Here is a 27544-nt window from a genome sequence, read left to right as displayed (position 1 = left end):
AGGTAACATTAAAACATGACCAGAAGGGATAACTCCCAGGGTAGGAATGCTTAGATAGTAACAACTTTATGACTTGGTGTCTCCAGTAGAGTCTTGTAAAGTGTCATCCTTTTCTCACCGAACTTCATTCTGAACTCTTCCAGGCAGTAAGAAACATTACAGGAGGAGGGGCTGGGCTGGATAGTGACACACTTGGTTGAGTGCACGTTACAGTGCGCAAGGACCCGGGTTCAAGCCCCCTGGTCCCCACCTGCAAGGGGGAAAGCTTCACAAGTGGTGAAGCAGGGCTGCAGGGGTCTCTCTGTCTCTCTCCCTCTCTACTCTCTATCTTCCTCTTCCTCTCAATTTCTGGCTACCTTCATCCAATAAATACATAAAGATAATAAAATTTTTAAAAAATTACAGAAGAGGGGAGAATGAATGTTACAGGCTCACTATTCCATCCTTCCTTGCTTTTATTTTGAACTAGTTTCTTGGCTTCATATATGAAGTGATCAATTTCACTATCAACAGTTGCCTGGTTGGTACAATTAAACTATATCATGTAACTTTCATCACTAGATATCAAGTTTTCAGTGTGAACACAACAAAAGGTCTCTTTTTGGGCTGAACTGTATAAATTTTCTACCAGCTATCACAACTCTCTGCGAATTTGACTTGAATGTATCAACTAAACACTGTGTTTATTCCATGCCTTGATTGTTCTCAAAAATCAAGTTGATAGGAAAAAAAAAAGACTATTTGGGCAAAGGTTTTTGGAAAGCCTAGGTTACACTTCAGAATTCAAGAGCTAAAATAAATACCAGTGGGAGTCGGGCAGCAGTGCAGCAGGTTAAGTGCGCATAGCACAAAGCGCAAGGATTGGCTTAAGCATCCCGGTTCAAGCCCCTGACTCCCCACCTGCAGGGGAGTCCCTTCACAAGCACTGAAGCAGGTCTGTAGGTGTCTATCTCTGTCTTCCCCTCTTCTCTCCATTTCTTTTTCTTTTTTTTTTTTTAAATTTATTTATTCATGAGAAAGATAGGAGGAGAGAGAAAGAACCAGACATCACTCTGGTACATGTGCTGCCGGTGATTGAACTCAGGACCTCATGCTTGAGAATCCAATGCTTTATCTACTGCACCACTTCCCGGACCACTGCTGTCTCCATTTCTGTCTCATCCAACAACAATAGCATCAATAACAACTACAATAATAAAACAAGGGCAACAAAAGTAAATAAATATTAAAAAAAAAGACATAGGGGGTCGGGCGGTAGCGCAGCAGGTTAAGTGCACGTGGCGCAAAGCTCAAGGACCTGTGTAAGGATCCCGGTTGGAGCCCCGGCTCCCCACCTGCAGGGGAGTCGCTTCACAGGCGGTGAAGCAGGTCTGCAGGTGTCTGTCTTTCTCTCCCCCTCTCTGTCTTTCCCTCCTCTTTTGATTTCTTTCTGTCCTATCCAACAACAAGTGACATCAAGAACAACAGTAATAACCACAACAAGGCTACAACAAGGGCAACAAATGGGGGGGAAAATGGCCTCCAGGAGCAGTGGATTCATGGTGCAGGCAATGAGCCCCAGCAATAACCCTGGAGGCAAAAAACAAACAAACAAACATATATATATATATACCAGTGGCCTCATAGTGCAAAGAAGCAACAGGCCTGAAGGTCAGACAATACCAAATGAACACTGAATGGCATAAGAAGTTTTAATTCCTAAGATATTATTGAGAGAAAAAGAAATTACCAGGGGATTCTGGTTGTTGGAAGAAGAGACTAGAATAGGCCTCAAAATCTTCAGCTATGTCCTTAGGAATACTATCAAAGGGTCACTGGCAAAATAGTCAATCTGGCTAGTATAATAAATAGTAAAAAATTCAGGATCAAAGCATTTTAACTTTATAGTCTCTGGATTAAAAAGGAGAAGAAGAAGGAGATGATCCTGTTTGTTCTTATACAGTGTCTTAGCGACGCCCCTGCAGGTGGGGAGCCGGGGTTCGAACCGGGATCCCTATGCCGGTCCTTGTGCTTTGCGCCACCTGCGCTTAACCCGCTGCGCTACAGCCCGACTCCCTGTCTTTCTTTTTTTATTTTAACTTTTTTTAATTGCCACCAAGGTTATCGCTGGGCCTCAGTGGCTGCACGATAAACACGATAAATGTACTACTCCTGGTGGCCATTTTGTGTTTTCATTCTTTTCCTTTTTTTTTACTATTTTTATTAGATAGGACAGATAGAAATTTAGAGGGAAGGAGAAGGCAGAGAGGGAGAGAGAGAGAGAGAGAGAAAGACATCTGCAAACCTGCTCCACCACTTTTGAAGCTTCCCCCTGTAGGTGGGGAACAGGTGATTGAACTAGGATCCTTGTGCAAGGTAATATGTGTGCTTAACTAGGTTCGCCACCACCTACCCCCTCTAATACAGTTTGTTTTTTTTTTTGTCTTCAAGGTTATCAATGGGGCTCGGTGCTTGCACTACGAATCCACTGCTCCTGGAGGCCATTTTTCACATTTTATTGCCCTTGTTACTGCTGTTGTTGTTGTTGGATAGGACAGAGAGAAGTAGAGAGAGGAGGGGAAGACAGAGAGGGGGAGAGAAACAGACACCTGAAGACTTGCTTCACCACTTGTGAAGCGATCTCCCTGCAGGTGGGGAGCCGGGGGCTCAAACTGGGATCTTTACATCTGTCCTTGTGCTTCCTGCACCATGTGCACTTAACCCAGTGCACTACTGCCTGGCCCCGTTGTTTTTTTTGTTTGTTTGTTTTTGTTTTTTAAATGAGAAAGATAGGAGGAGAGAGAAAGAACCAAGCATCACTCTGGTACATGTGCTTCCAGGGATCAAACTCAGGATCTCATGCTTGAGAGTCCAATGCTTTATACACTGTGCCATCTCTAGGACCACAACAACTCAAGTACTCAGTACAGGAGGAAAGAGTAGACTGGAGGAGGTGTATCATGTTGCCATGCCACAGAGCGGCAAGTTTTCATTAGACAAAGAGCATCCAGAATGGTGTCAGCTGATCAAAGAGTGTAGTGTGGCATCAAAGGTTTAGAATGTAAATATATTTCTAATTAATATACAAGTAAGTCTTAAGTTGTCTGAATCACTATGTATTTTAATTTGAACACCTTATCAAAATGAGCCTGGTTAATAAAGAAGTGGTGTGGCTAGTGTTGGGCATGAAATGGAGCCTGCTCATAGACCTAGAAAGGATCTGCAGTGTTGTTCAACTTTAGAGATAAGGTTTTGGGATGATCGTCAAAATGCAGATTTCCGGGTCCTTTTCCCCAGAAGTTGGAATGTAGCAGTTCTAGGGCATGGCTTCTCCATCTTTGCACTGTTGACTTTGGCAGTGGGATCATTCTTTGACGGAGAGGGGACTGACTTATGCTTAGCAGCACTTCAGATGAACTGCCCCTGCCCCTTCCCTGATATTGCCAAATGTCTCCAGGAGACAACAGCATCCACTTGTCCTTTGAGAATCACTAGTCAGGTCGAAGCCTTGGTTTCTAATAACATCTGGGTGATTCTAACAAATCTGGACAGTGGACCACACTTGAGAAAGTGTTTTGAATTGAACTACATTCTCACCAAAAGTTATCGTAAGTCTTAACTTTATCTTTCATTAACTGGAAAACATGAATAGGCATTAAGGGGAACAGTTGGCTTAGTAAAAATGAATTCGTGCTGGATTATGGTAGTGTGGGTCCTCAAGACAGTATGACTGGTGTTCTTTTATAGAGGGAAGTATTGGACAGAGACCGGCACACAGTAAATAGTCTTATGAAACCATCAGAAATCAAGGAAGTTCCAGAAGCTAAGAGAAATGTGAGAAACATATCTCTTCTCAGCTCCTACAGTGGAAGGAAGCAAGGCCCTATAGATGTGGTCGGCTTTTTTTTTTTTTCTGTCTGCTTCTATTCTCTAGAACAATGAGACAATAATACACTTTGGCTGTTTAAATCACTCAGTTGGTGGTACTCTGTCACAGTAACCCTTGCCAATGAATACATAAAGCTTTAAACAGAAGTTGGTTTAGGGGGCCGGGTGGTGGTGTTTGAGCACACAGGTTAGTGCACAAGGACCCAGGTTTGAGCCCCCGGTCCCTACCTGCAGGGGGAAAGCTTCGCAAGTGGTGTCTCTCTCCCTCTATCTCCCCCTTCCCTCTCAGTTTCTGGATGTCTTTATCCAATAAATAAAGATAATTAAAAAAAATTTAAAAAAAAGAAGTTGGTTTAGGAATAAGACATCATAGGAAAAAGAGAAGAAAATGGAAAATCAATTGAAGTCAGTTCCTAATTTACCATTCTCAATGCCTGATATGAAACAGGTGGATCACTCTTGTTTTTATTATGCGTTCTCCAATGTCTAATGTGATTTAAATTTTAATAGCAAAATCTCACAATTTGTTACTTCATATGTCTGATATTGCTCACCATGTTCCATGTTACTGAACATCTGAATGGCACAGTAATTGGGCAGAGACTTAAATCTGGAGTGACCTGGAAGACAAAGAGGATGCAAGAAATGTCATGGGGTGGGGGTGACAGCACAATGGTTATGCAAAAAGACTTTCATTTCTGAGGCCACAGAGTCCCAGGTTCAATCCCTCACACTACTGTAAGTCAGAGTTGAGTGGTGCTCTGGTAAAAACAAATAAACAAATAAATAAATATTATGCCATTATTCATAGAGAATATGTAAATGTGGAATTCTTTACAAGGCAAAAATGCATTGAATGATTGATCACACTGTAACTTTAAGAAAAGTGTTGACTGTTTCAGGTCACAAAGGCACTATTTAGGAAACAACCAGTAGGACCCTGTTTTGAGGCTACATAGGCCTGTGCCTACCCCAAGTGAACAATTGGTACCTTTTTAAAGAATGAAGTCTAGGGAATTAAAAGAGCCTAAAGGTAAGTTCTCTTAATACTTCTTCATTATTAAGCAAAGTGAGTACTAATTTCTGACATTATCAGAAAATGAAGCAAGAGCCCTATGGCAAATGCCTTTTTCTCCTTAAGAAAGATGTATGCATTTTGGTGATAATCTTAGTTCCTGTTTCCTCCCACACTGAATAAAACTTTAAAAGAAAAACAAAATTAAAAAACAGGTCTCCTTGCCTGAAGACTTAAAAATAACAAAACTGTAAGGTTTATGGTGGTGGCATGGATTGAACCTGGGACAGTGAGCCTCAGGCATGAAAGTCTTTCTGCACAATCATCATGCTACACCCCCCCAAAAAAAAAAGTTGTAAAGTTTCTATAGCAGATAAAAGGTCCTCGCAATTATTTTTCACCATTCCTATACTGAATATTAAGACAGGAAACATGGTAAAAGATGCTGGAAGTGTGTACAAATGAAACCAAGTGAGTAAATATAAAGCTGGGTCTGCAACAGTTGAAATGCCTTCTCCAGATCCAGATAAGCAAACAAGACATCAACCTGGAAGCTTACGCCAAAATGAACACCTTTACTTGTCTAAATCCTGTGCGTTTAACCTAGGAAATTTTCCAGCGTGCCCGAGTCAGAGCCCAACACACACCTGAACAGCACGTGTGTGTGTGTGTGTGTGTGTGTGTGTGTGTGTGTGTGTGTGCGTGCGTGCGCAAAACGAAGTTGTTTGCTGCTGGAAAAGACCCCATAAGGTTAGGGATCATTAAGCCTCCAAGTTCTTTTCTTTTTTCCAAGAGGAGAGAGGTCTGGGAAGTGAGCTCTGATATGGGGAAACAATTTTCATAGGGGTGCTGACGGAAAATCACTCCCTTTTTCTTTTTTAAATTATTATTAGAATTCTCTAATAGGGTTAGACCACCACGGTATCGGTGGTCCTGGGACTTTCCAAAGGTCTAAGCAGTTTGCCCAGCCGACAGCGCTGACCTGCCCTAGCAATCCCCACGCCGAGCCCCAAGGCGGGGCCCCGGCCGCCGACCTCGCTCTCAAGATCCACGTGGGCAGTCCGCTCGGGTCTGGGGCGGCTGCCCAGAGGTCAGCTGGACGCCCGGAATCTAATCGCCTACGTGTGACCTCCCGAGCTGCAGTTTCTCCCCGGGAGGCGGCTAGAGGGAACCAGTCGCCACCGTCTGGACTTGCAGCCCCCGCGCAGAGGATCACCTTGCGCTGACCTAGCAGAGCCCGCGGAGCGGCGGGGGGCGGAGGCGGGGGGGATGGGGACGGGGGCGGGGCCTTTCTTTCCGCGCTCGCGGGCCATTCGCTGGCGCTGTGGGGCCGCCGGCGTCCGGGAGACGTGGGCGACGGAGGCGCACGTGGTGACGTTTGGGGGTGCGGTGGCGCGGCGGAGGCAGAGGCTTCGGGGAGCGCGCGGAGGTCGGTCGCTGACTCCGTCTCACTCGCTCCGAACTTCGGCGCTGCTGTGCGGCCAGGTGCCCCTGCGGACCCCGGCGGAGACCCCCGACCTCGCAGCCGCCGCGGCTGGCATCTGATCGCCCTCCCGCCCCGCCGCCACCCCGCCCGCGGCCTCGAGGCGCTTTCCGTTGGGCCGCTCCAGCTCGCTTCCGCCTGCTCCCCGTCGCCGCCCGGAGATGAGTTTTCCCATCTCTTCAGAGATGAACCAGGTGTGTGGGGGGGGAGCGGCGGCGGCGGCGGCGGCGCCCCGAGCCGGCGCCTCACTCTCGGGGCCTCGGAGCCCGCTCGGCCCTCGGGGCGGGCGGCCTCCCCACGGGGACCGGGGCCGCCGGACTCGCGCGCTGCCATGGCTGCGGGTCGCGTTGGCGACCGAGGGCGGGGCGGAGGGTCGAGAAGTTGGTTCGCTCAGGAGGTGGAGGCCCGGGCGCGGGCGCAGGCGCGGGCGGCTGCGGGAGGGAAGGGGGCGCGGGGCCCATCCCGCCGACTCTCCCGGCTTCGCCCTTTGGGCCGCCGAGCCGCCGGGCGGCGCGGCCCCTTTGTTCCCGCTCCACGTTGCCCGCTCCGCCCGCAGAGCGCGGGGAGCGCGGCCTGACGCGGCGGCGAGTGACGCGGCGCGGCCAATCCCAGGCAGCCCAGTGGCGCCGCCTCGCGGGCGGAGAGGGAAGGGCCCCTAGTCGGGGCCTGCTGCTGCTGCTGCTGACCCGCCACTCCAGAGCACCCTCCACTTTTTTTTTTCCCCCCTTCCTTAAAGCAGAAACAGAAATCGCGAAGCCCTTGCCTTTCCCTCATCTTTCTCCGCAGCCTGATTGCAATGGAACTCTGATTATAAGCCTTGACGATTGCAAGGCATCAGGGAGTCTTAGCTGGAAGGTTGAGGCGGTGGGGTGGGGGGATTTCAAGCCCAGATCCTTTGGAAATGCCAGCTTTTCTTCCAATTTGTAGTAGATCTATCGTGTGAGACTGCTGCCATTTGGAAAAACCCGCAGAAAGCAGATCCCTAAAGGCGGTTTTGTTTCCTAATGGTCTGTCCTCAGTAGCGGGGAGGGTCATAGTGTTCTGCCACCAAACAGGTCTGTGCCATTTTGAACCGGGGTGTCCGATCTTCTAATAACATCCATAGATTGCTTGATAAATAAACGTAAAGGACAACTCAGGAGATCTCGTACCACTCAGGACAGTTCAACAGCAGGTACAACGTGGATCAGCCCACCAGAGGCCACGTATCTTGGTAATTCTGGTTACTGACTGTTGATTAAAGGGTAAGAAATACCTGTGTGTGGCTCTAAAAGTAATCCAGCTGGGGGGGGGGGGCTTCTTTCAAAATCTCAAGATGGCAAAGGGGCAGATGGGTATAGGCACGGGTAGGCACACACTGGAAACTGTATGGAAAATAGCCTTTGATACTACTGGCAGGAGACTTACTAGATGTCTCTAATTTGGGAACTGGAATGAAAACCTGACTATACCTAGCACTTAACCAAAAGGACTAGGGGTGGTTTTTAACTATTTTCCTAGTAAATGAACTCTGTAAGTAAATAATTATTTGTTAATTTACTTTACTGCAGTGCCCCCGCTTTCAACGTTTGCACCTCTAAATTTTAGTGTCTTTTGCTCTTTATTTTGTAGATGGGCTCCCCCTCCCTTACTCGGAAGGGTATTTTAGGTGACAATTGTTGTATATTTACGAATAAGTATTTTTTTAAATACTTTATTTATTCATGAGAAAGATAGGAGAAGAGAAAGAACCAGACATCACTTTAGTACATGTGCTGCCGGGGATTGAACTCAGGACCTCAAGCTTGAGAGTCCAATGCCTTATCCATTTCGCCACCTCCTGGACCACCAAATAAGTATTTTCTTAAATGGTGGAATTGTTTGGGTGTTTTTTTTGTTTTTTTTTCCTGTTAGGAAATTGTCTTCATTACTGATAAATCCCCAAATTTTTTTTTTTTTTTTTAATTTTCAACAGTTCTTATTGTCATATCTTAAAAGGAAGGGATATTATGGCCGAAATTCTCCTATGTTGCTAGAGTGTAAATGGAGAGATTATGAATAAGAAATAGACTTCTGGATTATTGTTAGAAGCACTGAAAATATGTGCTTGGGTTCTTAGCAGATTTGTTAGCATTAAAATGTTCCAGTAAATACTTTTTCTTCTTCCTGTCTATTCAACTTGCATCAGATCAGTTCTTTTAGTTGCTTCTAGAATTCTAGTTTTGATTTTGGTAGTGACCACATATTCCAAGCTAAAAAGACTTTACTCTAGGGATGTGTACTCTCTTTACGTAATTTTCCTGCATCTGTGTTTACTCTCTCTTCCATTTCTACTAAAGTATTCTTTGCTACTTGCTATAAAATCATTTTCTCCTCTTTAGGCCTTTGCACTGATCTCTTACTTCCTCTCTCACTGTTTACCACATTCATCCTGCAAATAAACAGACAGAAAAAACTGCAGTTTCTGGACTGTGTACAGTCATACTTTCCCCCCTTTTTTGTTAGAACTATTTTCACTGCATGATTTATCTCCTGTGCATTGTGGAGTTAAATCCATTGTGTTAGGAGATCCCTATTCCAAATTGTGCATGTCTTTAGTGCCATAAAATATTTGTGGGATGAAAAGCATTACAGAACAGTGAGGTTTGAAGTGTGAAACTCTAGTGAGTTTGAGTTTTGATAAACTTTCTGGTTCTAAAGAAGACCCTTTGGTTTACTTTTTATTGTTATAAAGTCCTTTAAAAATGGAGTTGTGTGAGCTAGCTATTTTTTTACTTTTTACCAGAGCACTACTTAGCTCTGGCTTGTGGTGTGTGTGCCGGGGGAGAGTATAAGTTTGTCAAATAAATGCTGTCAGTTTTCTTGGTTGGGTCCAAGCTCAACATGTTTTTTTGTTTTTTTTTTTTTCATTCAGAGGACACATTTTAGACATTATTACCTTTGTTTGGCATGGAGGCCCCCCTCAGTTTATTTCATACAAGGTTAAGAGTTTTAAATTGCAAGAGAGAAGCTAGAGAGCCACAGCTCTGCTTTTATTACTAGAGCACTTCTCAGCTCTGATTTAGTTATGGTGGCACTGGGAACTGAACCTAGGACCTTTGGTGCCTCAAGCAAAAAGTCTTATTGTATAACCTTTATGCTATCTCCCCCCCCCCCCAACCTAGTATACTAGGCACAGGGAATTGAACCTGAAGCCTTAGGCATACTTGTCCTATGTTCTACCAGTTGAGCTATTTCTCCGCTTGCAGAACTGATGTCTCAAGAAAAGCTGGATTGACTAACCTAGTTATATATAAGTATAGAGCAGAGGAAATCAATATTGCATTATGATGTAGGAGGGAGGACTGACTATAACTTGAAGATTTGATTTAATCTGTAATTAACCCATTGTTTTATTACTACAAATGGGAAAAGTGATTATAAAAATTCCAGGCATCAGTATTTTCCTTTTTGTTGATTTAGTTCAGCATACTAATATTTCAGTTTCTAGGCTAGGTTTTTTTTTTTTTTTTTTTTTTTTTTTTTTTTGGTATGAGGCAAATGGAATAGATATAATGAAAAAAAGACAGGCTCCCCTCTGAAGAGACCTTGAGTCAAGAAGGATAAACAAGAACACAGAAACATAATCTAGAACTGAGGTCAGGCAGCCTTTCAGAGAGGGATCTGTGGGGGGGGGGGAGGGCACGGGGGAAGTTGTAGAAGGCTATGTCAGGGGCTCCAAACTATCACATTAGGTGGGCTTTTTCCAAAAAGAAAATTACTCAAAGGGAAGCTCAGAACAGTTTAGAGGGTGTTGTGTCTGCTTTGTAACATTGTGTAATGCCATGAATAATGCTGAAAGGTGACAGGCTGGCCAGGTGAAAATTGGCATGTGTTTATATATTATTGGGGCTCTTAAACAATGTTAGATTCTCTAATATTGAGGTCTACCTCACTTTAGCGACTGTCTTCTAGGGGAGGGATTTTTTTTTTTTTCTTGAATTGCCTGAGTTGTAGATTAGATGAAAGGTGTTTGTGGTCTGGGAGGTGGCACAGTGGCTAAGATATTAGACTCTCAAACATGAGGTTCTGAATTGGGTCCCTGTCAGCACATGTACAAGTGATGTCTGGTTCTTTCTCTTCCTGTCTTTCAAATAAATAAATAAAAATATTTTTTAAATGTTTATGTGTAATTAATTGCATTTGAGTTCTGGTTTTTTACAGTTCATCTCAAAATCTCAAGATCAGATCAAACATTCTGAATACCTAATTTAAGTTTTAAATTTGTCATTGTTACAGATTATGATGCATGATTACCACAGAAGAAATTCATGTCTATAGCTTTTAAGGACTTGACTACATCATTTTCAAGCCTGATTATTTTGAAATCACCATTAGAGTTTAAGACACCTCTGCCTTCACTTCAACCACCTGTCTTCATACCTTGATGAAGTGCTGAGTGTTGACACTCTTTTTGTCTTTGGATTATTTAAGAAGTCCCAGTACTATTTTTCACCAGTATAGTAAGTAAGAATAAATACTCCATGCCCTTTGCAATATCAAGAGGCATTGTTTTTCCACTGTGCTAGGAACAATAGTAGGCTTCAGTGCCTGCTTCTCTGTCTTTGCCAGAGCACTGCTTACCTTTGGTTTATTTAGGTGCTGGTGCTGAACCTGGGACCCCTGAGGCTCAGGCATGCGAATTTGTGTGCATAGCCATTATGTATCTCTCCCGCCTGGCTTTTGCAATTTTGTAATGGTAAAAAAAAAAGTCAGCAAACATTTTCCTATTATTTTTCTTTGTAATTTTACTTCAAACTGAAATTTCCTGTTAACAGTTTCTAAATGATACATTTTGTGTAGCCGTTATATTATTCATAGGTGAAGGGAATTTATTTTACCAGCGCATTGCTCAGCTCTGGCTTGTGGTGTGGGGGTTGAGCCTGTGACTTCAGAACCCGAGACATGCAAGTATTTTGCATAACCATTATGTATCTCCCCCACCCAAAAGGTTATTTTTATGGAACAAATTTCAGTCATGCAATCTAAATGGTTTGAAAATTGTAGTGGGCACAGTATTTAAGTTCATATTTTGGTCATTTTTTTTCCTCATTTGTGATTAAAGGACTGACACTCAAGCAGATGTGCAAGTTATAGCCACGGAACCCAGGCTCAGTTTGTTGAGATCGCAGATATCTACTACTTTATGAATCCCTAAAGACTTGCACTCTCAGTGCCTGTGTTGTTTCAGGGAGGTTGTTGTTGTTATTTGTTTAAAAATATTTATCTCAGGTGTTTATTCAGTTTAAAGGTACTGTATTCACAATTCAAACAACTTCTATTTCTATCCTTTAGCCAAATTTATAAGGAAAAAAAATGATTCCCAATGGATATTTAATGTTTGAAGATGAAAATTTTATTGAATCTTCTGTTGCCAAATTAAATGCCTTGAGGAAAAGTGGCCAGTTTTGTGATGTTCGACTTCAGGTATTTAAAAAAAAATTTTTTTTTCAGGTATTTAAAATTTAGTTGGAAATTAAAGAAAAAATTCCCTTTAAGATAATGGACCTGATGAAGTAACTGGCTAGCGAAATACCTAGGCCACAATAATGCGGTGATTATTTATAATTTCAGGTCTGTGGCCACGAGATGTTAGCACACAGAGCGGTCCTGGCTTGCTGCAGTCCCTATTTATTTGAAATTTTTAATAGCGACAGCGATCCTCATAGAGTTTCTCATGTTAAATTTGATGATCTTAATCCAGAAGCCGTGGAAGTCTTGTTGAATTATGCCTACACTGCTCAGTAAGTACTTTGAAGTAAATAATATGCTTAGAGAGTACTCTCAGAAACATTTAAGTCTCTACTTTGAGTTTATTTAGACATCTGTCTTTAAGACTTTGCTATCTTAAATGACAACATGCCTTTTTTTTAAGGTTGAAAGCTGATAAGGAGTTAGTGAAAGATGTTTATTCTGCAGCAAAAAAACTGAAGATGGATCGAGTGAAGCAGGTAGAGTACCAGATAAAATGAGTACTGTCACTGTAAGTATACATATAGTAGAATTTACCACAGGACATTGATTAGCCCCAAGAATTTGAAGGCTCCCTTTTTTTCCCCCTGAACTGAGTGTTAGGCTGTTTAAATATAGTTAGCAAGGTCTGACTTCCTTTCATAACTTGGTATGGGTATCAAGAGGTTGCACACACAGTAAATTGCACATGTTGCTGTGGCTCAGGTACTGGGTTCAAGCCCTCACACTATGTGACAGCACCATGTGGAACCTCCACATATAGGGAGAGGAGCATTGCTTACATGTTAGATGCTTCTCTTCTCCCTTTATGTCTGTCTGTCTGTCTCTCCCTTTTTATGAAATAGAATCAGCTCCAGAATGGTGGAATTGTGCATGCATGAGGCCCCATCATTGCCACCCCAAAAAAGATGACATGGCAAATAACTTTGCTCTTTCAACAGTCTCTGGCAAGGTGGTTCTGATAGCATGACTTCAATCATTCCTATCTTTTCAACTCAGTTACCTCATTTATATACTCTGTCCTCTTTTTTTCTACACTTCTGGTTTCTCTTTTAAACTGTTCTTTACAGAATTTGGCCCCACTGAGAAGTACTTAAGAAACAAGGTATTGTCTGTAAACTTCAAGCTTCAGGCTTGCTGCCTTCTTCCTGCCGAGACAGTTATAAGCTGTGTTGACCTAGATAGGAAGGCTTATAAGCTTTGACTACTAGCTGGCCCTTTAATAAGGTTTTCTTTCCCTTTCTCCTCTCCTTAGAAAATCCTTGATGAATGACATAGTGGGGGTTGTATTGTTAAATGGGAATCTGGGGAATGTTATGCATGTACAAACTATTGTATTTACTGTTGAATGTAAAACATTAATTCCCCAATAAAGAAATAAATTATTAAAAAAAAAAAAAACCATTTGCAGTCCACCCCAAGAGCTCCAAAAAAAAAAAAATCCTTTTATGGGGGCTGGATGGTGACACACCTGGTTGAGCGCACATGTTAACAATGTGCAAGGACCTGGGTTCAAGCCCCTGGCCCCACCTGCAGGGGGAAAGCTTCACAAGTGGTGAAGCTCTGTCTCTCTACATAGCCCCTTTCCTCTCAATTTCTCACTACCTCTATAAAATAAAGATTAAAAAAAGAGAAAATCTTTCTATGATTAATAGCATATATGCCTCAGGTCAGCTTTCCGGGTATGTCCACCACCCCCCCATTTTTCTAAATATTTTCCTAATTTAATTGCACCATCTTTTCTGCTATCTGCATCCAATGTCTTTATCTTTTGTAGAGCCCAGTTCCAACAGTGCCTTTCTGAAGCCTTATTTATTCATTCCAGTTGCAGTTTCTTGTGTCTGAACATTTTGTATGCATTATCATAGTGTATCTTTCCTGAGACAATTTACACACTCAGTATGGGATCCTTAGATGTTTATCATCTGTGTATGTTATTTCCACTGTTAAACTTGGCAGTGGGTTTTTATTCATTCATCTTTATATTTTTGCACTGATATGTTTTTGCTAAATAAATGTGTGTTGACCTTCTGTGCATTTTTTCTCCAAGGTTTGTGGTGATTATTTATTATCTAGAATGGATGTTACCAGCTGCATCTCTTACCGAAATTTTGCAAGTTGTATGGGAGACTCCCGCCTGCTAAATAAGGTTGATGCTTATATTCAGGAGCATTTGTTACAAATTTCAGAAGAGGAAGAGTTTCTTAAACTTCCAAGGCTTAAGGTAAGGAGTAAAATTTCTAGCAGTAAATTACTGCTTAGTTTCAGGCATAGGATTTTTGTACATATTTCAAACAAGTGAGTAGTGGCTATGAAAAAATACCATATATTGAAACGATGGTGTCATGGTCATCTGCTCTTAGTTTTACCTTTTTTTTTTTTTTACCAGAGCACTGATCAGCTCTGGTTTATGGTGGTGCAGGCGATTGAACCTGGGACTTTGAAGCCTCAGGCATGACAGCCTGTTTGCCATACCATTATGTTATCTACCCCTGCCCCCCAGTTTTACTTACTTTGGTTTTTAGTTACCATTTAGCTTACATAATAGAATCACTATAAGGAATGCAGTTGAATACTTCTGACAGCTCTATTAGGAAATTGAGAATAAAACTCAGTTAGGATTAACACCAATCCAATTCATGTGCATTTTTCCCCCAATTCTAGTTGGAGGTCCTGCTTGAAGATAATGTCTGCTTACCCAGCAATGGCAAAGTGTACACAAAGGTAATCGACTGGGTGCAGCGGAGCATCTGGGAGAACGGCGGCAGTCTGGAAGAGTTGATGGAAGAGGTGAGCTCTAAAGTAAATGGGAGTCAACAACACTTACCAGTTATATTGCTATGACATGAAGGATTCCCTTTCACTTTTATTTTGTAACCATGACCCTAAAGAATTTAAATTTTGCTATAGGTACCCCTAAGCTGAGAAACTGGGGGGGTGTCCAGGTGAGCTGAATGAACTGTTCAGTTTGGTCTTCTGCTTTTCTTTTTATTTCTTTGCTTATTATGTGCTGTTAACTTTCTTCAAAGTAGCATGTAATTTGCTTTAGAAATGGGAGGTGGTACTGAAATTTTCTGTAGATTCTTAATTTTTCTTCACAGGTTTTTGCTTTTAATTTGACAAGTAGGTAAAAGCTTCTAATGGTTGTTCCTCCCCATTGATTTATCTCCCCATAGGTTTATTAACAAAACTAGGATACCCAAGACTGAAGAAACAAGAAGAAACCTCAAGTGTATTGACACGTAAAGAAGCAGCAGTCCTGCCCCAGTTCTCCTAAGAAAAATCCGCTGTGGGCAGAGAACGATGATGATTTAATGGTGTTTACTCCTTTACAGGATTCTTATCTTGAAAAGTCTTGTGTTTTTCAATGGTGTTTGTTCATACATAACAGTCCCTCACTTATCTTGAGCCACTTTTTAAAAATACACAAGAAACTTTGATATAGAGACACGGTGGGGATTAAGCATACAGATGGAGCAGTAGAGAGGCCTTGTCTTCACTCTACTGAGGCCTTTCAGTTCTTTAACAACATGCTGCATCTGTTAGGCCTTTAGACTTACTGTTAACTCTGAAGGCTAACAGTGGATCTTTATGTTCTCTCAGTTCCCACTTGAAAAATCAGATGCATTAGCTGTGTGTTTGCATCTGTTAAGGGAGGTATCTCTACACTTAAAATTTCTGCATTTGTCTTATGTTTCTCTTGACTTTGCATACAGGACAGAAATATGTATATGCCAATCAGACTACTTCAAAGGTGTAAACCATACTCAGTATTTTATTGTAAAAACGTATTTTCTTTAATAGTCTATATGTTGTACTGGTGCCTTTTTTTCTTACTGCTCTATAATAGAAGCTCTGAAAACATGAAGATTTCTAAGCCAGCCAAGTCAAGGACTCCTCGGCCAGTATTAGAAGATTTTGTATTTTGTTTTTTACATTTTTACAACCATGACATGTATTTTTCTTTACTTCGGGATGCTGCCAGAGTAAGATGTCAAGAGCTCAAGGAGTAGCCTGGAGGTTGCCTTGAGGCATTTGTGAGAGCTGCGTGCCAGCAGAGGAGCCACAGAGACAGAAGCCACATGGGTGTTTTGTTGCTGTTTTGCAGGTTCAAACCTTGTACTACTCAGCTGATCACAAGCTTCTTGATGGGAACCTTCTAGATGGACAGGCTGAGGTGTTTGGCAGTGATGATGACCACATTCAGTTTGTGCAGGTACACATTGCACATCTGAGGTAACCAGAGGTTAAAATGTAATTAGAGCATTTAATAGTTCACTGGCATTTTCCTCTACTCAAGGAAAGCAGAAGAGTTTCATTTGGCATAACTGGACAGAAACATTTCTGGGAGGAAAACAAGCATACCTTAGAATTACTGTCTTTTTTTTTTTTTTTTTTTGCCACAAGTATCAAAAGGTAAATGACCAATAAAATTAAGCAGCACATAAATTATTTTACTTTGATTGGATTGCAATTGTTTGCAGCCGGAATGGTTTTTTTAGGCCCACATTATAAAAATCTTAGTCAAGACTAATAGAGGCGAAGTAATCATTAGTGAATCTGTTAAAACTACCCAGCTTAAAAGTTTTTCTAGCAGCTGGGAGACCTTCTTTTTGTCCCCTTTAGTAGTCATGGTTCTACATTACATCAATAGGAAGATGTTTTCCCAACTTCTGAAATGACAAATTAGTTTGCCAATATTTGACATTTATATAAAAGACCATTTATTACTTCCGTTTGTGTGAGAGATGAACTATGAGGCAGGATTAACTGATCCAGATGAAGCAGTATTTTCTTTTGACATTTAGAAGTGATGACTTGGTCACCAGAATGATCATGTTGCCAGGTATTCTGTAGTAACAATGGCCAGATGCCTTTACTTGTACAGAAAGTTTTGGTTTTTAATTCGAGTTTTAGGGTCTTGTTACAAATTTTGCATTTTGAACATTTACAGGTTTTCCTCTTTTTAATTTTTTTTTTAAACTATTGGATTTGATAGAGAAATTGAGAGTGAGGGAGAGATGGAGAGAGACAAAGATACTTGCAGCACTGCTTGTGAAGTTGTCCCCTTGTAGATAGGGAAGGGCTGAACCCATACAGCCTTATGTATGGTAAACATGTGCTTAACCAAGTACGCCATCACTTAGCCCTTGGTTTCCCCTCTTTGTATCACTTTAAATTATTCCCCCCCTTCTCTTTCAGCAAGGATTGAGTGCCTGATAAAGAGAGAAAATATACCATGATTAGAGTGTGGGGGACATTTCACATCTGACAGAACATAGGAATAGTCTGAGGGCGTAGAGGAGCAGTAAGGCCAAGTATGCAAGAAAGATACTCATGGATTTGCAGGACACAAAACTGAACGTAGGAAAATGCTTCCTGGCTTTAGAATAATAATGGGAATAGAATAATAATGAAAAGATGTACTTTACAAGTTAGTAAGAACTAGGTAGTACTCAAGCAATAGGGTAGTCAGATTGTGGCTTTTTAAATTTATTCTATTAACAGAAACAGACCTACACATTTATAAGTAAGTAATCACATTTTTAGGCAGATGGCTCTAGGTCTTTGGGAGATGTGATTTCATCTGGCCTGTGCTTCTCCCCTCCCCCCTTCATTTTATACAGCAAACAATTGCATTAAGCTTGTCTATTTATTTTACTAGAGCACTGCTCAGCTCTGGCTTGTGGTGCAGGGGATTGAACCTGGGCCTTTGGAGCCTCAGGCATGAGAACTGTTTGCATAACCATTGTGTTATCTATCCTTATCCTCAGTTTTCAAGCACAGAGGGTAAAGTTGTGAGACCATTTGTGGATTGTTACAAACAATAGTTGGGTGGGGAAATCATTAGGGCTTGATCTCAGAAGAAATGGTGGGGCCTTGCCACATTTATAAAAGTTGATTGGTTAGATTAGAAAGACTAGGGAAGAGAAAAATTACATGAGGGAAATCTGACAAGTGGAATTCACTAGAAGGTGTACATTGGAAGGAGGGACCCTTTAGACTTGAGGAAGAGAAAAAGTTGAGAGACAGCCATAGGAAAGTTAGGACATTTAGAATAAAATTGTGAGAGCTTGCCACTATGGGAGAAGGACTAAACTGTAACTTGTCAAAATATTCCTGAGGCCATGTTAAAAAAAAAAAAAAAAAGGTTAAATGTTACTTTTGTCTGTACTGATATTTTAGGAAAACAATTAGAAAAAGATACATGGTTTGGATTCTAGCTTGGGAAGTAGGTTTTGTTTTTTGTTACTGGATAGAGACAGAGAAATTGAGAGAGAAGGGGAAGATAGAGAGGAAGAGAGACAGAGAAACACCTACAGACCTGCTTCACCACCTGTGAAGTGACTTCCCCTGCAGTTGGAGAGCCAGGGGCTTAAACCGGGATCCTAACCGGTCCTTGCGCTTTGTGCCATGTGCTCTTAACCCGCTGCGCTACCGCCTGACTCTGGGAAGTAGTATTGTCTGAAGGAAAAGGTAGGCAATAGGCCCTCCCCCACCACCCATCTGGGGAAGTTTGAAGGCATATTCCAGAAGAAATAAAAAGAGGTAACATTGGGAGTCCGGCGGTAGCAAAGCAGGTTAAGCACAGGTGGTGCAAAGCACAAGGACTGGCATAAGGATCCTGGTTCAAGCCCCCGGCTCCCCACCTGCAGGGGAGTCGCTTCACAAGCGGTGCAGCAGGTCTGCAGGTGTCTTATTTTTCTCTCCCCCTCTCTGTCTTCCCCTTCTCTCTCCATTTCTCTCTGTCCTATCCAACAACAAACATCAATCATAACTACAACAATAAAACAAGGGCAACAAAAGGGAATAAATAATAAATATTTTTTAAAAAAGGAATAACACATTCCTACATGAGACTGACTAGCTATTGGGGTGTCCGGAAACCTAATGCATTTTTGCATAGACCAACAGAAAAATGTCATGTAACACTAGTCTTCATTATCAGGATTTAGCAATTCTAAGTTACAGGCTTTACATTAGATTTCTGAACATTTTCATTTATTCATTTGATAGAGACAGGGCCAAGCAAGAAGGAATGGGGGAAAATGGAGAGAGAGAGAGAGAGAGAGACCGAGAGAGACCTGCTTGTGAAGCTTTCCCCCTACAGGTGGAGATGAGCACTGGGACTTGAATCTGGGTACTTCCACATTGCAACAAGTATACTTAGCCAGGTCTGCCACCATCCAGCCCCCCATTAAAAACATTTTTTTCAGGGGCTATGTGGTGGCACACCTCATTAAGCACACATACTATGTACAAAGACCCAGGTTCGAGCCCACGCTCCCGACCTGCAAGGCAAATGCTTCATGAGTTGTGAAGCAAGTCTGCAGGTGTCTTACCTTTCTCTCCCCCCCCCCCCCGATTTTTGTTTGTTTATTTTGCCTCCAGGATTGTCACTGAGGTGCAGTGCCTGCACTACAAAACTACCACTGGAGACCATTTCCCCATTTTGTTTCCCTTGCTGTAGTTGTTATAGTTACTGTTGTTATAGCTGTTGTTTTTGTTGGATAGGACAGAGAAATTGAGAGAGGAGGAAAGACATCTGCAGACCTTCACTGCCTTCAAAGAGCCCCCCCCCCCGCCCCCGCAGGTAGTGAGCTGGAGGCGCAACCCAGGATTATTAAGCCAGTCCTTGCACTTTGCACCATATGTGCTTAACCCGCTGCGCTACTGCCCAGGCCCTACTTTTATTTATTTTCTTTAAGATTTTGTTTGTTTTTTATTTTTTGCCTCCAGGGTTATTGCTGGGGCTTGGTGCCTGCCTATACCACATATCCACTGTTCGTTGGAGGCTACTTTTTCCCCTTTTGTTGCCCTTGTTTTATCGTTGTTGTGGTTATTATGGTTGTTGTTATTGATGTCGTTGTAGGATAGGAAAGAAAGAAATGGAGAGAGGAGAGGAAGACAAAGTGGGAGAGAAGGTTGTGAAGCTATTCCCTTGCAGGTGGGGAGCTGGGGGCTCAAACTGGGATCCTTATGCCGTCTGCACTTTGTGCCATGTGTGTTTAACCCACTGCGCTACTGCCCAGCCTTCTGTCTATTTATTTATTTATTAAAAAAGATTTTATTGAGAGAAGAACCAGACATCACTCTGGCACATGTGCTGGGAATTGAACTCATGATTGAGAGTCCTCTGTGCCACCTCCCAGAATGCAAACACTTTTTATTTACTTATTATTGGATAGATACAGATATTGAGATGGGGGAGTCAGGGACACCTGTAGCACTGCTCTACCTGCCACTCATGAAGCTTTCCCCTTATAGGTAGGGAGGGACCAGGGACTTGAACCTAGGTCCTTGTACACTGTAGTATGTGTGCTTAACCCGGTATACCACCACCTGGCCTCTCCCCTTCTCTGTTATCTCCCTTCCCCTCAAATTTCTGTCCTGTCAAATAAAAAGGAGCGGTGGGTTTGTAGGGCTGGCACTAAGAACCAGTAATAACCCTGGTGTGTCAAAAAAAAAAAAAAAGAAAACCATTTTTCTACTGTAGTGGAACCTAAAGTCTTTTAACTTCTGCATCATCAATTTCTGATGCTGTGAATCTCATTGAGATGGAGTTTTGAATCCTGGAATTCTAGTAGCAAAAAGACTTGTCAGAGTATAACTTACTGGTTGTTGGAAAAGTCATGACTTTTTAAAAAAATTCTTTATTGAGGGATTAATGGTTTACAATCAACAGTAAAATACAATAGTTTGTATATATGTAACATTTCCCAGTTTTCTACATAACAATTCAACCTCCACTAGACAGACCCTCCTCTGCCATCATGTTGCAGGACCTGAAACCTCTCCCCCCACACACCCGAGTCTTTTACTTTGGTGCAATACACCAAAGCCAATCTAAGTTTTGCTTAGTGTTTTCCCTTCTGAGCTTGTTTTTCCACTTCTTTTGTTTTTTGTTTTTTGGTTTTTGTTTTTTGTTTTTCCACTTCTGTCTGAGTGAGATCATCCCATATTCATCCTTTTGTTTCTGACTTATCTCACTTAATTCCTTCAAACTCCAAAATAGGGGGAGACCTATTTTTCTATGCAAAAATGTGTCGTGACTTGTGACAACCCACCATATTATCATTTTTATTTTAGTTGTATTATGCTTATCTTCCCTGTTTGATTTTAGAGAGACTGGAGTATTGCTCTGCTCTGGGTTTTGATGGTGCTGGGGATTGAATCTTGCACATGTATGAGTCTTGTGTGATCCTTATGCTGTCTGCCCAGCCCAACTCTTGATTATTTTACCTGTAAAATGGGTGAATAATAATGTCCTCATTGGATAGAGAGATGTGTGCATATATATGACCTGTAGAATTTATGATAATCATTAACCCAGTCCATTCTGTGCCTTAATATATTCCATAATCCCCTGCTGAATGACCCAGACAAAACTCCGTATAGTTTTTGCATAGCTCCAAGTAGTTACCAGAATCTTTTCCTCTATTGTTATGTGGTATTTGTTTTCACTAGAAACAACTTAGCATTAATTCCTACTATCCATGTGGCTTTGGCTCTGGGGGCCAAAATAAATGGTTGAACTGACACCAAGTACAGCGTATCCACTTACTCAGCACTTCCTCTCAGGATAGTCTTGACTCTTTGAATTCCATTTGATTATATCCTTTGAAAGTATCAAAGACTACAGTAATGAGAAAAAAACTGCCGAAGGGAATTCACACACAAAAACTTGAAAATTTGCAACCCATCTGATGTTCCTTTGTATTCTGCTTTTGTGAATATTTAGTGATGTTGCTTTATTTCTGACTATCTTCATGTTTTGATGTAGTTTTGGTTTTCTAGAACACTGTCCTAAATAATACCTTTATTCCTATAAAAATAATTAAAAAATTTTTTTTATTATATTTATTTATTGGATAGAGACAGCCAGGAATTGAGAGGGAAGGGGGAGATAGAGAGGTAGAGAGACAGAAAGACACCTACAGACCTGCTTCACCACTCATGAAGCTTTACCCCTGCAGGTGGGGACCAGGGGCTTGAACCTGGGACCTAGCACATTTTAACATGTGCACTCAACCATGTGTGCCACCACCTGGCCCCAGAAAAAAACTTTTAAAAAAAAATTGCCACCAGGATTATGCTTGTGCTCAGAGTCAGTACTACAAATCCACAGTTCCCAGTGGCCTTATTTTCTATTTAGGGAGTCGGGGGCTGGGGAGAAACATCTGCAGCACTGCTTCACCATTTATTTACAGGTGGGGATGAGGGACTTGAACCCATGTCCTTGCCATGGTAGTGTGTTTGCTATACTGGGTGCTCCACTGCCCAGCCCCTAAAAGTACACTTTTTTTCCCCTTTTGTTGCCTTTGTAATTACTGTTGTTATTGATGTCATCATTGTTAGGACAGAGAGAAATGGAGAGAGGAGGGAAGACAGAGGGGGAGAGAAAGATACCTGCAGACCTGCTTCACTGCCTGTGAAGTGACTCCCTTGCAGGTGGGGAGCCGGGAGCTTGAACCTGGATCCTTATGCTGGTCCTTGTGCTTTGCACCACATGTGCTTAACCCGCTGCACTACTGCCCGACTCCCAAAAGTACACTTTAAAGTGTACTTTGTGGATGACACTTTCGTCCTTTCAAATAGACTGTACCCATCCCTGCCCCCCTTTTTGGCTGGTCGCTGTGTAAAGCTTATCCATTAATAGGATTTAGGCTTGAGTTTCATGCGGCAAAGTTAGATGTATTCTAATCCATGCTGTTCTATATAACATTTTTTTGGGGAAGATTCTGTACTTAATATAAGCAAGTATGTGGCTTATGAGAGGTCCCTACTCCATACCCTTTTTCTTCATTTAGCTACTCTGATAGTTCAATTTAATCAATCAACTAATGTTTATGTTAAGTGTAGTTGTTTTATTAAATGGAGGTATGCCAGAGATTTGTGAATGGAAAGTATTTGTTACATACTTTGGAAAGTATGGGTGTGTATAAAATGTCATACATCGGTAAAGGATACTAAGTGTTCTTTTTGGTGTGTGGATTAGCTCAGGAACAGAGGTCACCAGGTATGGTCTTTGGCTAGGTTTCTGTAGCTACCTTTTGATTTTGCAGAAAAAGCCACCACGTGAAAATGGCCATAAGCAGATAAGTAGCAGTTCCATTGGATGTATCTCTTCTCCAAATGCTCCTGTACAAAGCCCTAAGCATGAGTGGAAAATCGTTGCTTCAGAAAAGACTTCAAGTAAGTGGATTACGCTTATTCAGTTTATCTTTTAAGAAAGACTGGAGTGGGACTATTTACGAGTTTTAAATTCACAATTTGATGATTGCTTAAATTGGGACAACAGTAGCAGGTTGTCCCAGTTTGGTCTGCAATCTGGAGAAAGCAGAGTGCTCTTTAAGATTCACACAGTAACCAAAGTGGTAATAATTTGCACCTTAAACATAGAACTCTTGTGCTTACAGATAACACATATTTGTGCCTGGCTGTGCTGGATGGTATATTCTGTGTCATTTTCCTACATGGGCGTAATAGCCCACAGAACTCACCAACAAGTACTCCAAAACTCACTAAAAGTTTAAGCTTTGAGATGCAACCTGATGAGCTAATAGAAAAGCCCATGTCTCCCATGCAGTACGCACGGTCTGGTCTGGGGACAGCAGAGATGAACGGCAAGCTCATAGCTGCAGGTAAGGACAGAAAGATGAGCGACTTCTTCTCAGAAACCTTCATGTGGCTGCTCAGCTAGTCTGCAACATGAGGCTTTGGAAGAGAACATGTAATATACTTCCTTAGTATTCAGATCATTTAACCACATTTTATGAAGACAAATAAGCAGCAGCGAAGAAGGTGACTTAGTAAGAGTTCAGTTTAGCGGTGCTCTATTCCTGCCATTAAACAATTTAAAAAAAAGAAATAGCAATATAGGGGCCAGGTGCTGGTGCACCTGATTGAACATACATACTTCTGCACTGAAGGCCCTGAGTTCAAGCCCCTGGTCCCCACTGGTTGGGGGGAAGCTTCACAAGTGGGAAGCAGTACTGCAGGTCTGTATCTCTCTTTCTCCCCCTTCCATTTTGGTTTCTTTCCATCTCTGTTTAATAAAGAAATAGCAGTGCTGTTGATAAAAAGCAAGTCGTTCTTTTTACTTTAAAAAACCTGCTAACTGGGTAAAAGATTTCCTGATTTTTTTTAATCTTTATTGCATACAGATAGCCAGAAAATAAGAGGGAAGAAGAGTGATAAGAGGGAAACAGACACCTGCAACACTGCTTCACCACTTGGAAAGCTTTCTCTCTGCAGGTGGGGACTAAGGGCTTAACCCCAGTCCTTGTGTAACCTGCACTCAGCCAGGTGTACCACCACCCGGCCCCTATCTCCTAATCTCCCTTCTCTCCCTCAAGCTCAAAACACTAATTTACTCAACTAAAATACCAGCTAGTAGGGCCTTAGCTTATGTATAGAAATACATCACTCATGTACATCTGGATACACATTAGTCGTCTTGGTTCCTTGCCAGGTGGTTATAACAGAGAAGAATGCCTTCGGACAGTTGAATGTTATGATCCACATACAGATCAGTGGTCTTTTCTTGCTCCCATGAGAACACCCCGGGCCCGATTTCAGATGGCTGTGCTCATGGTAAGTACATTGTGTTGCAGGAAGGAGTAAGCCCATAATAGTTTTCTTTCATTATTTACTTCTAATCTCGCCTCTTCTGCATAGGGCCAACTTTATGTGGTAGGTGGGTCCAATGGCCACTCAGATGACCTGAGTTGTGGAGAAATGTACGATCCAAACATAGATGACTGGATACCTATTCCAGAATTGAGAACAAACCGTTGTAATGCAGGTAAGAATTCTTCCCTTCGTAGATAGATAGCCAGTATGTAAAGAGAAGTCATCAGTATATAACTTTGTATTATACTTGTGTAGGGGTGTGTGCACTGGATGGAAAATTATACATAGTTGGTGGTTCTGATCCATATGGTCAAAAAGGACTGAAAAATTGTGATGTATTTGATCCTATAACAAAGTCCTGGACAAGCTGTGCTCCCCTTAACATACGTAAGTTAAATTTCTTCTCCTTTAATATTGTCTTTATGATCTCTGAAACAAGCTGTGTGTAGTACACACTTAAGCATTTTTGAGGAGTCAGGAACAATTGACAGTTTGAACTTACCTTGTAGGTAGACACCAGTCTGCAGTCTGCGAGCTTGGTGGTTATTTGTACATAATTGGAGGTGCAGAGTCTTGGAATTGTCTGAATACTGTAGAACGTTACAATCCTGAAAATAACACCTGGACTTTAATTGCACCCATGAATGTGGCAAGACGAGGAGCTGGAGTGGCTGTTCTCAATGGTGAGTGTTGGTAGAGGCGAGGACATCTAAAACTCAGTATCAGTTGATAGGTCTCACATAGCTAAGAATTTATGATTGGGGCCAGGTGGTGGCACACCTGATTGAACACATGTTATAGTGCACAAGGACCCAGGTTCAAGCCCTCGGCCCCCACCTGTAGGGGGAAAGCTTTTTTTGACCCTGGTTATATCTTTGTATGTGAAGTGAACATTACTGCAGCTGCCACATAAAATGGCTGTAAGAGGGAGTCAGGCGGTAGTGCAGCGGGATAAGCAGACTGGCAGAAGGTTCCCTATTCGAGCCCCTGGTTCCCCACCTGCAGGGGAATCACTTCACAGGCGGTGAAGCAGGTCTGCAGCTATCTATTTTTCTCTACCCCAACCTGTCTTCCCCTCCTCTCTCCATTTCTCTGTCCTATCCAACAACGATGACATCAACAACAATAACTACTACAACAAGGGCAGCAATAGGGAAAAATAATTAAAAAAATATTTAAAAAATGGCTCTAAGAGCCCCTTTAGTTGGGTCTTTTCCCCTTTAGAAATCCTGAGTTTTCTGTGCATCAATTATACTCCATTTGTGTCCCCAACATGCTGCACTTGTATTAGGTGCTTCTATTCAGAACCACAAGGATGAGTTTTCTCTTATTTGGCCCCTCTAGGTTTACTTACTCTCATTTTCCTTTTAGGAAAATTGTTTGTAGGTGGTGGCTTTGATGGTTCGCATGCCATCAGCTGTGTGGAGATGTATGATCCAACCAGAAATGAATGGAAGATGATGGGAAACATGAGCTCACCAAGGAGTAATGCTGGGATTGCAACCGTAGGCAACACCATCTATGCAGTGGGAGGCTTTGATGGCAATGAGTTTCTGAACACAGTGGAAGTCTATAACCCCGAGTCTAATGAGTGGAGCCCCTACACAAAGATTTTTCAGTTCTAACAAATTTAAGACCCTTTCAAACTAACAGGCTTAGTGATGTAATTGTGTTTCAGTAGAGGTACATTTGTGAATAAAGGGGGTGGGTGGGAATAGATGTTGTTAACAGCAACACAGAGCTTTTGCATATTGCATATTATTAAACATGCTGTACATATTTTTTTTTTTCGTCTTATCTGGAAAGGAATGCAAAGATGAAGGTCTGTTTTGTGTATTTTTAGGACTACTTTGGTTATTTTACATTTTGGAAGTTGATACTGTAAAAGAATAAACTAAGAACTGATTGGGCATGTCATTTCTATAAGTCCCCTGTCCACATTTGTTTTGACAGTTTGCACATTAGTAAATGACTGTTTCCTCATGATTTGTGGGACAAGGGGGTGGGGCATATCAGATATAGGCAGGTGGGGTATTTTAGAACCCTTTTTCAGTAACTGGAACACTCTGTGATGAGACTTATTTAACTAGATGATAATGACTATTTTTATTTCTATTAAAAGATTGACATGCTTACTGATGTTTACTTTTTCGTGCTTGTCATTTTGTAACTTTGCATTCTCAGTAAATTGCTTTAACTTTAATCAGCAATAGGATGCGCAAAGTCAAACAGTGATGGCCTTCATATACACAGAATGAGGTGTTTGTTTTATTTGAACTCCCAGAATAGAAATTTCTAAGCTTGCCTCAGCTACAGTTTTAAAATTTGATTGCGTAGTATGGGTACTTGGAGTTACTGAGCAGAAACATTAATTTTATTTGAACCACTGGTAGCAAGTATTTTGACTTCTTGGGAGGTATATTTTTCTTCAGCAAGACAGTGGCTATGTAATATCTTAAAAACAGTGAAAACTTTTATCTTCTAATTCCTGTTTTAACAAAATAATTCTAAATGTTAGCCCTCAATTATGGGAAAATACACTATTAAATTTATATATACAGCTGTTATTATAAGAACTATATTCCCATTGAGTTTTTCTATTTATATGGATAACATTTTGGTCTTGATGACTTGGTATCTAGTATCTGCACAACTTATGGCAAAAACCAGAACACCAAATTCTTGCTGATTGAATACACTTTGTAGGTTTGTAGGCAGAATTCTTTTTCACCATGGAGTTAATACACAAATGCTGATTATGTATTCATGGGAGGATTTTTGTTTTTTATAGCTAATTCACTTGGCATCTGAAATAAGTAGTGACACAAAGATGCACAACAGAATCATGAGCTGGCAGGACAGCTACTCAAAACACTACCGCCCAGCCCTGTTTTTTTTTTTTTTAAGGACCTGAATGTGTTCTAATATTTAAAAATAAATATTTGAGAGGAAGCAGATGGTAAAGAGCCAGAACATTCCTATGGCACAAATAATTGGGGTCAATCTATTAACACTGTTGATGCTATAGAGGTTAGTTTGGTGACTTGCAGTAC

At 41.6% G+C, this 27544-nt stretch overlaps 2 protein-coding genes across 3 annotated transcripts in view; one reads left to right on the top strand and one right to left on the bottom strand.

The window, feature by feature from the left end:
• Nucleotides 1-6698, bottom strand: part of LOC132540303 (collagen alpha-1(I) chain-like) — a 70370-nt gene extending 63672 nt beyond the window's left edge. The window contains exons 1-2 of the mRNA XM_060197096.1: nucleotides 5917-6698; nucleotides 4422-4487 (exon numbers count right to left, since the gene is read on the bottom strand). Coding sequence (XP_060053079.1) covers nucleotides 4472-4487; nucleotides 5917-6698 — 798 coding nt within the window. The 3' untranslated portion in view covers nucleotides 4422-4471. The remainder of the gene's footprint in view (nucleotides 1-4421; nucleotides 4488-5916) is intronic.
• On the top strand, nucleotides 6420-26408 carry IVNS1ABP (influenza virus NS1A binding protein). Of its 2 annotated transcripts, none has more exons than XM_060197840.1 (15): nucleotides 6420-6559; nucleotides 10623-10846; nucleotides 11679-11810; nucleotides 11958-12127; nucleotides 12259-12334; nucleotides 13906-14079; nucleotides 14520-14645; nucleotides 15964-16071; nucleotides 22922-23051; nucleotides 23276-23500; nucleotides 24331-24452; nucleotides 24537-24663; nucleotides 24747-24878; nucleotides 25001-25174; nucleotides 25863-26408. In XM_060197840.1, exons 3-15 carry the CDS (start codon nucleotides 11700-11702, stop codon nucleotides 26114-26116), a joined length of 1929 nt encoding a protein of 642 aa, XP_060053823.1. In that variant the 5' UTR covers nucleotides 6420-6559; nucleotides 10623-10846; nucleotides 11679-11699; the 3' UTR covers nucleotides 26117-26408. The 2 variants fall into 2 exon arrangements, with proteins under 2 accessions (XP_060053823.1, XP_060053824.1); XM_060197841.1 differs by lacking the exon at nucleotides 6420-6559 and adding an exon at nucleotides 7371-7578.
• Nucleotides 26409-27544: the final 1136 nt, after the last annotated feature.

This window comes from Erinaceus europaeus, chromosome 9 (assembly GCF_950295315.1).
Source record: "Erinaceus europaeus chromosome 9, mEriEur2.1, whole genome shotgun sequence".
Classification (NCBI taxonomy): Eukaryota; Metazoa; Chordata; class Mammalia; order Eulipotyphla; family Erinaceidae; genus Erinaceus; species Erinaceus europaeus.
The sequence above is the reverse complement of the archived record's forward strand: the minus strand, read 5'-3'. Positions and strand labels throughout refer to the sequence as shown.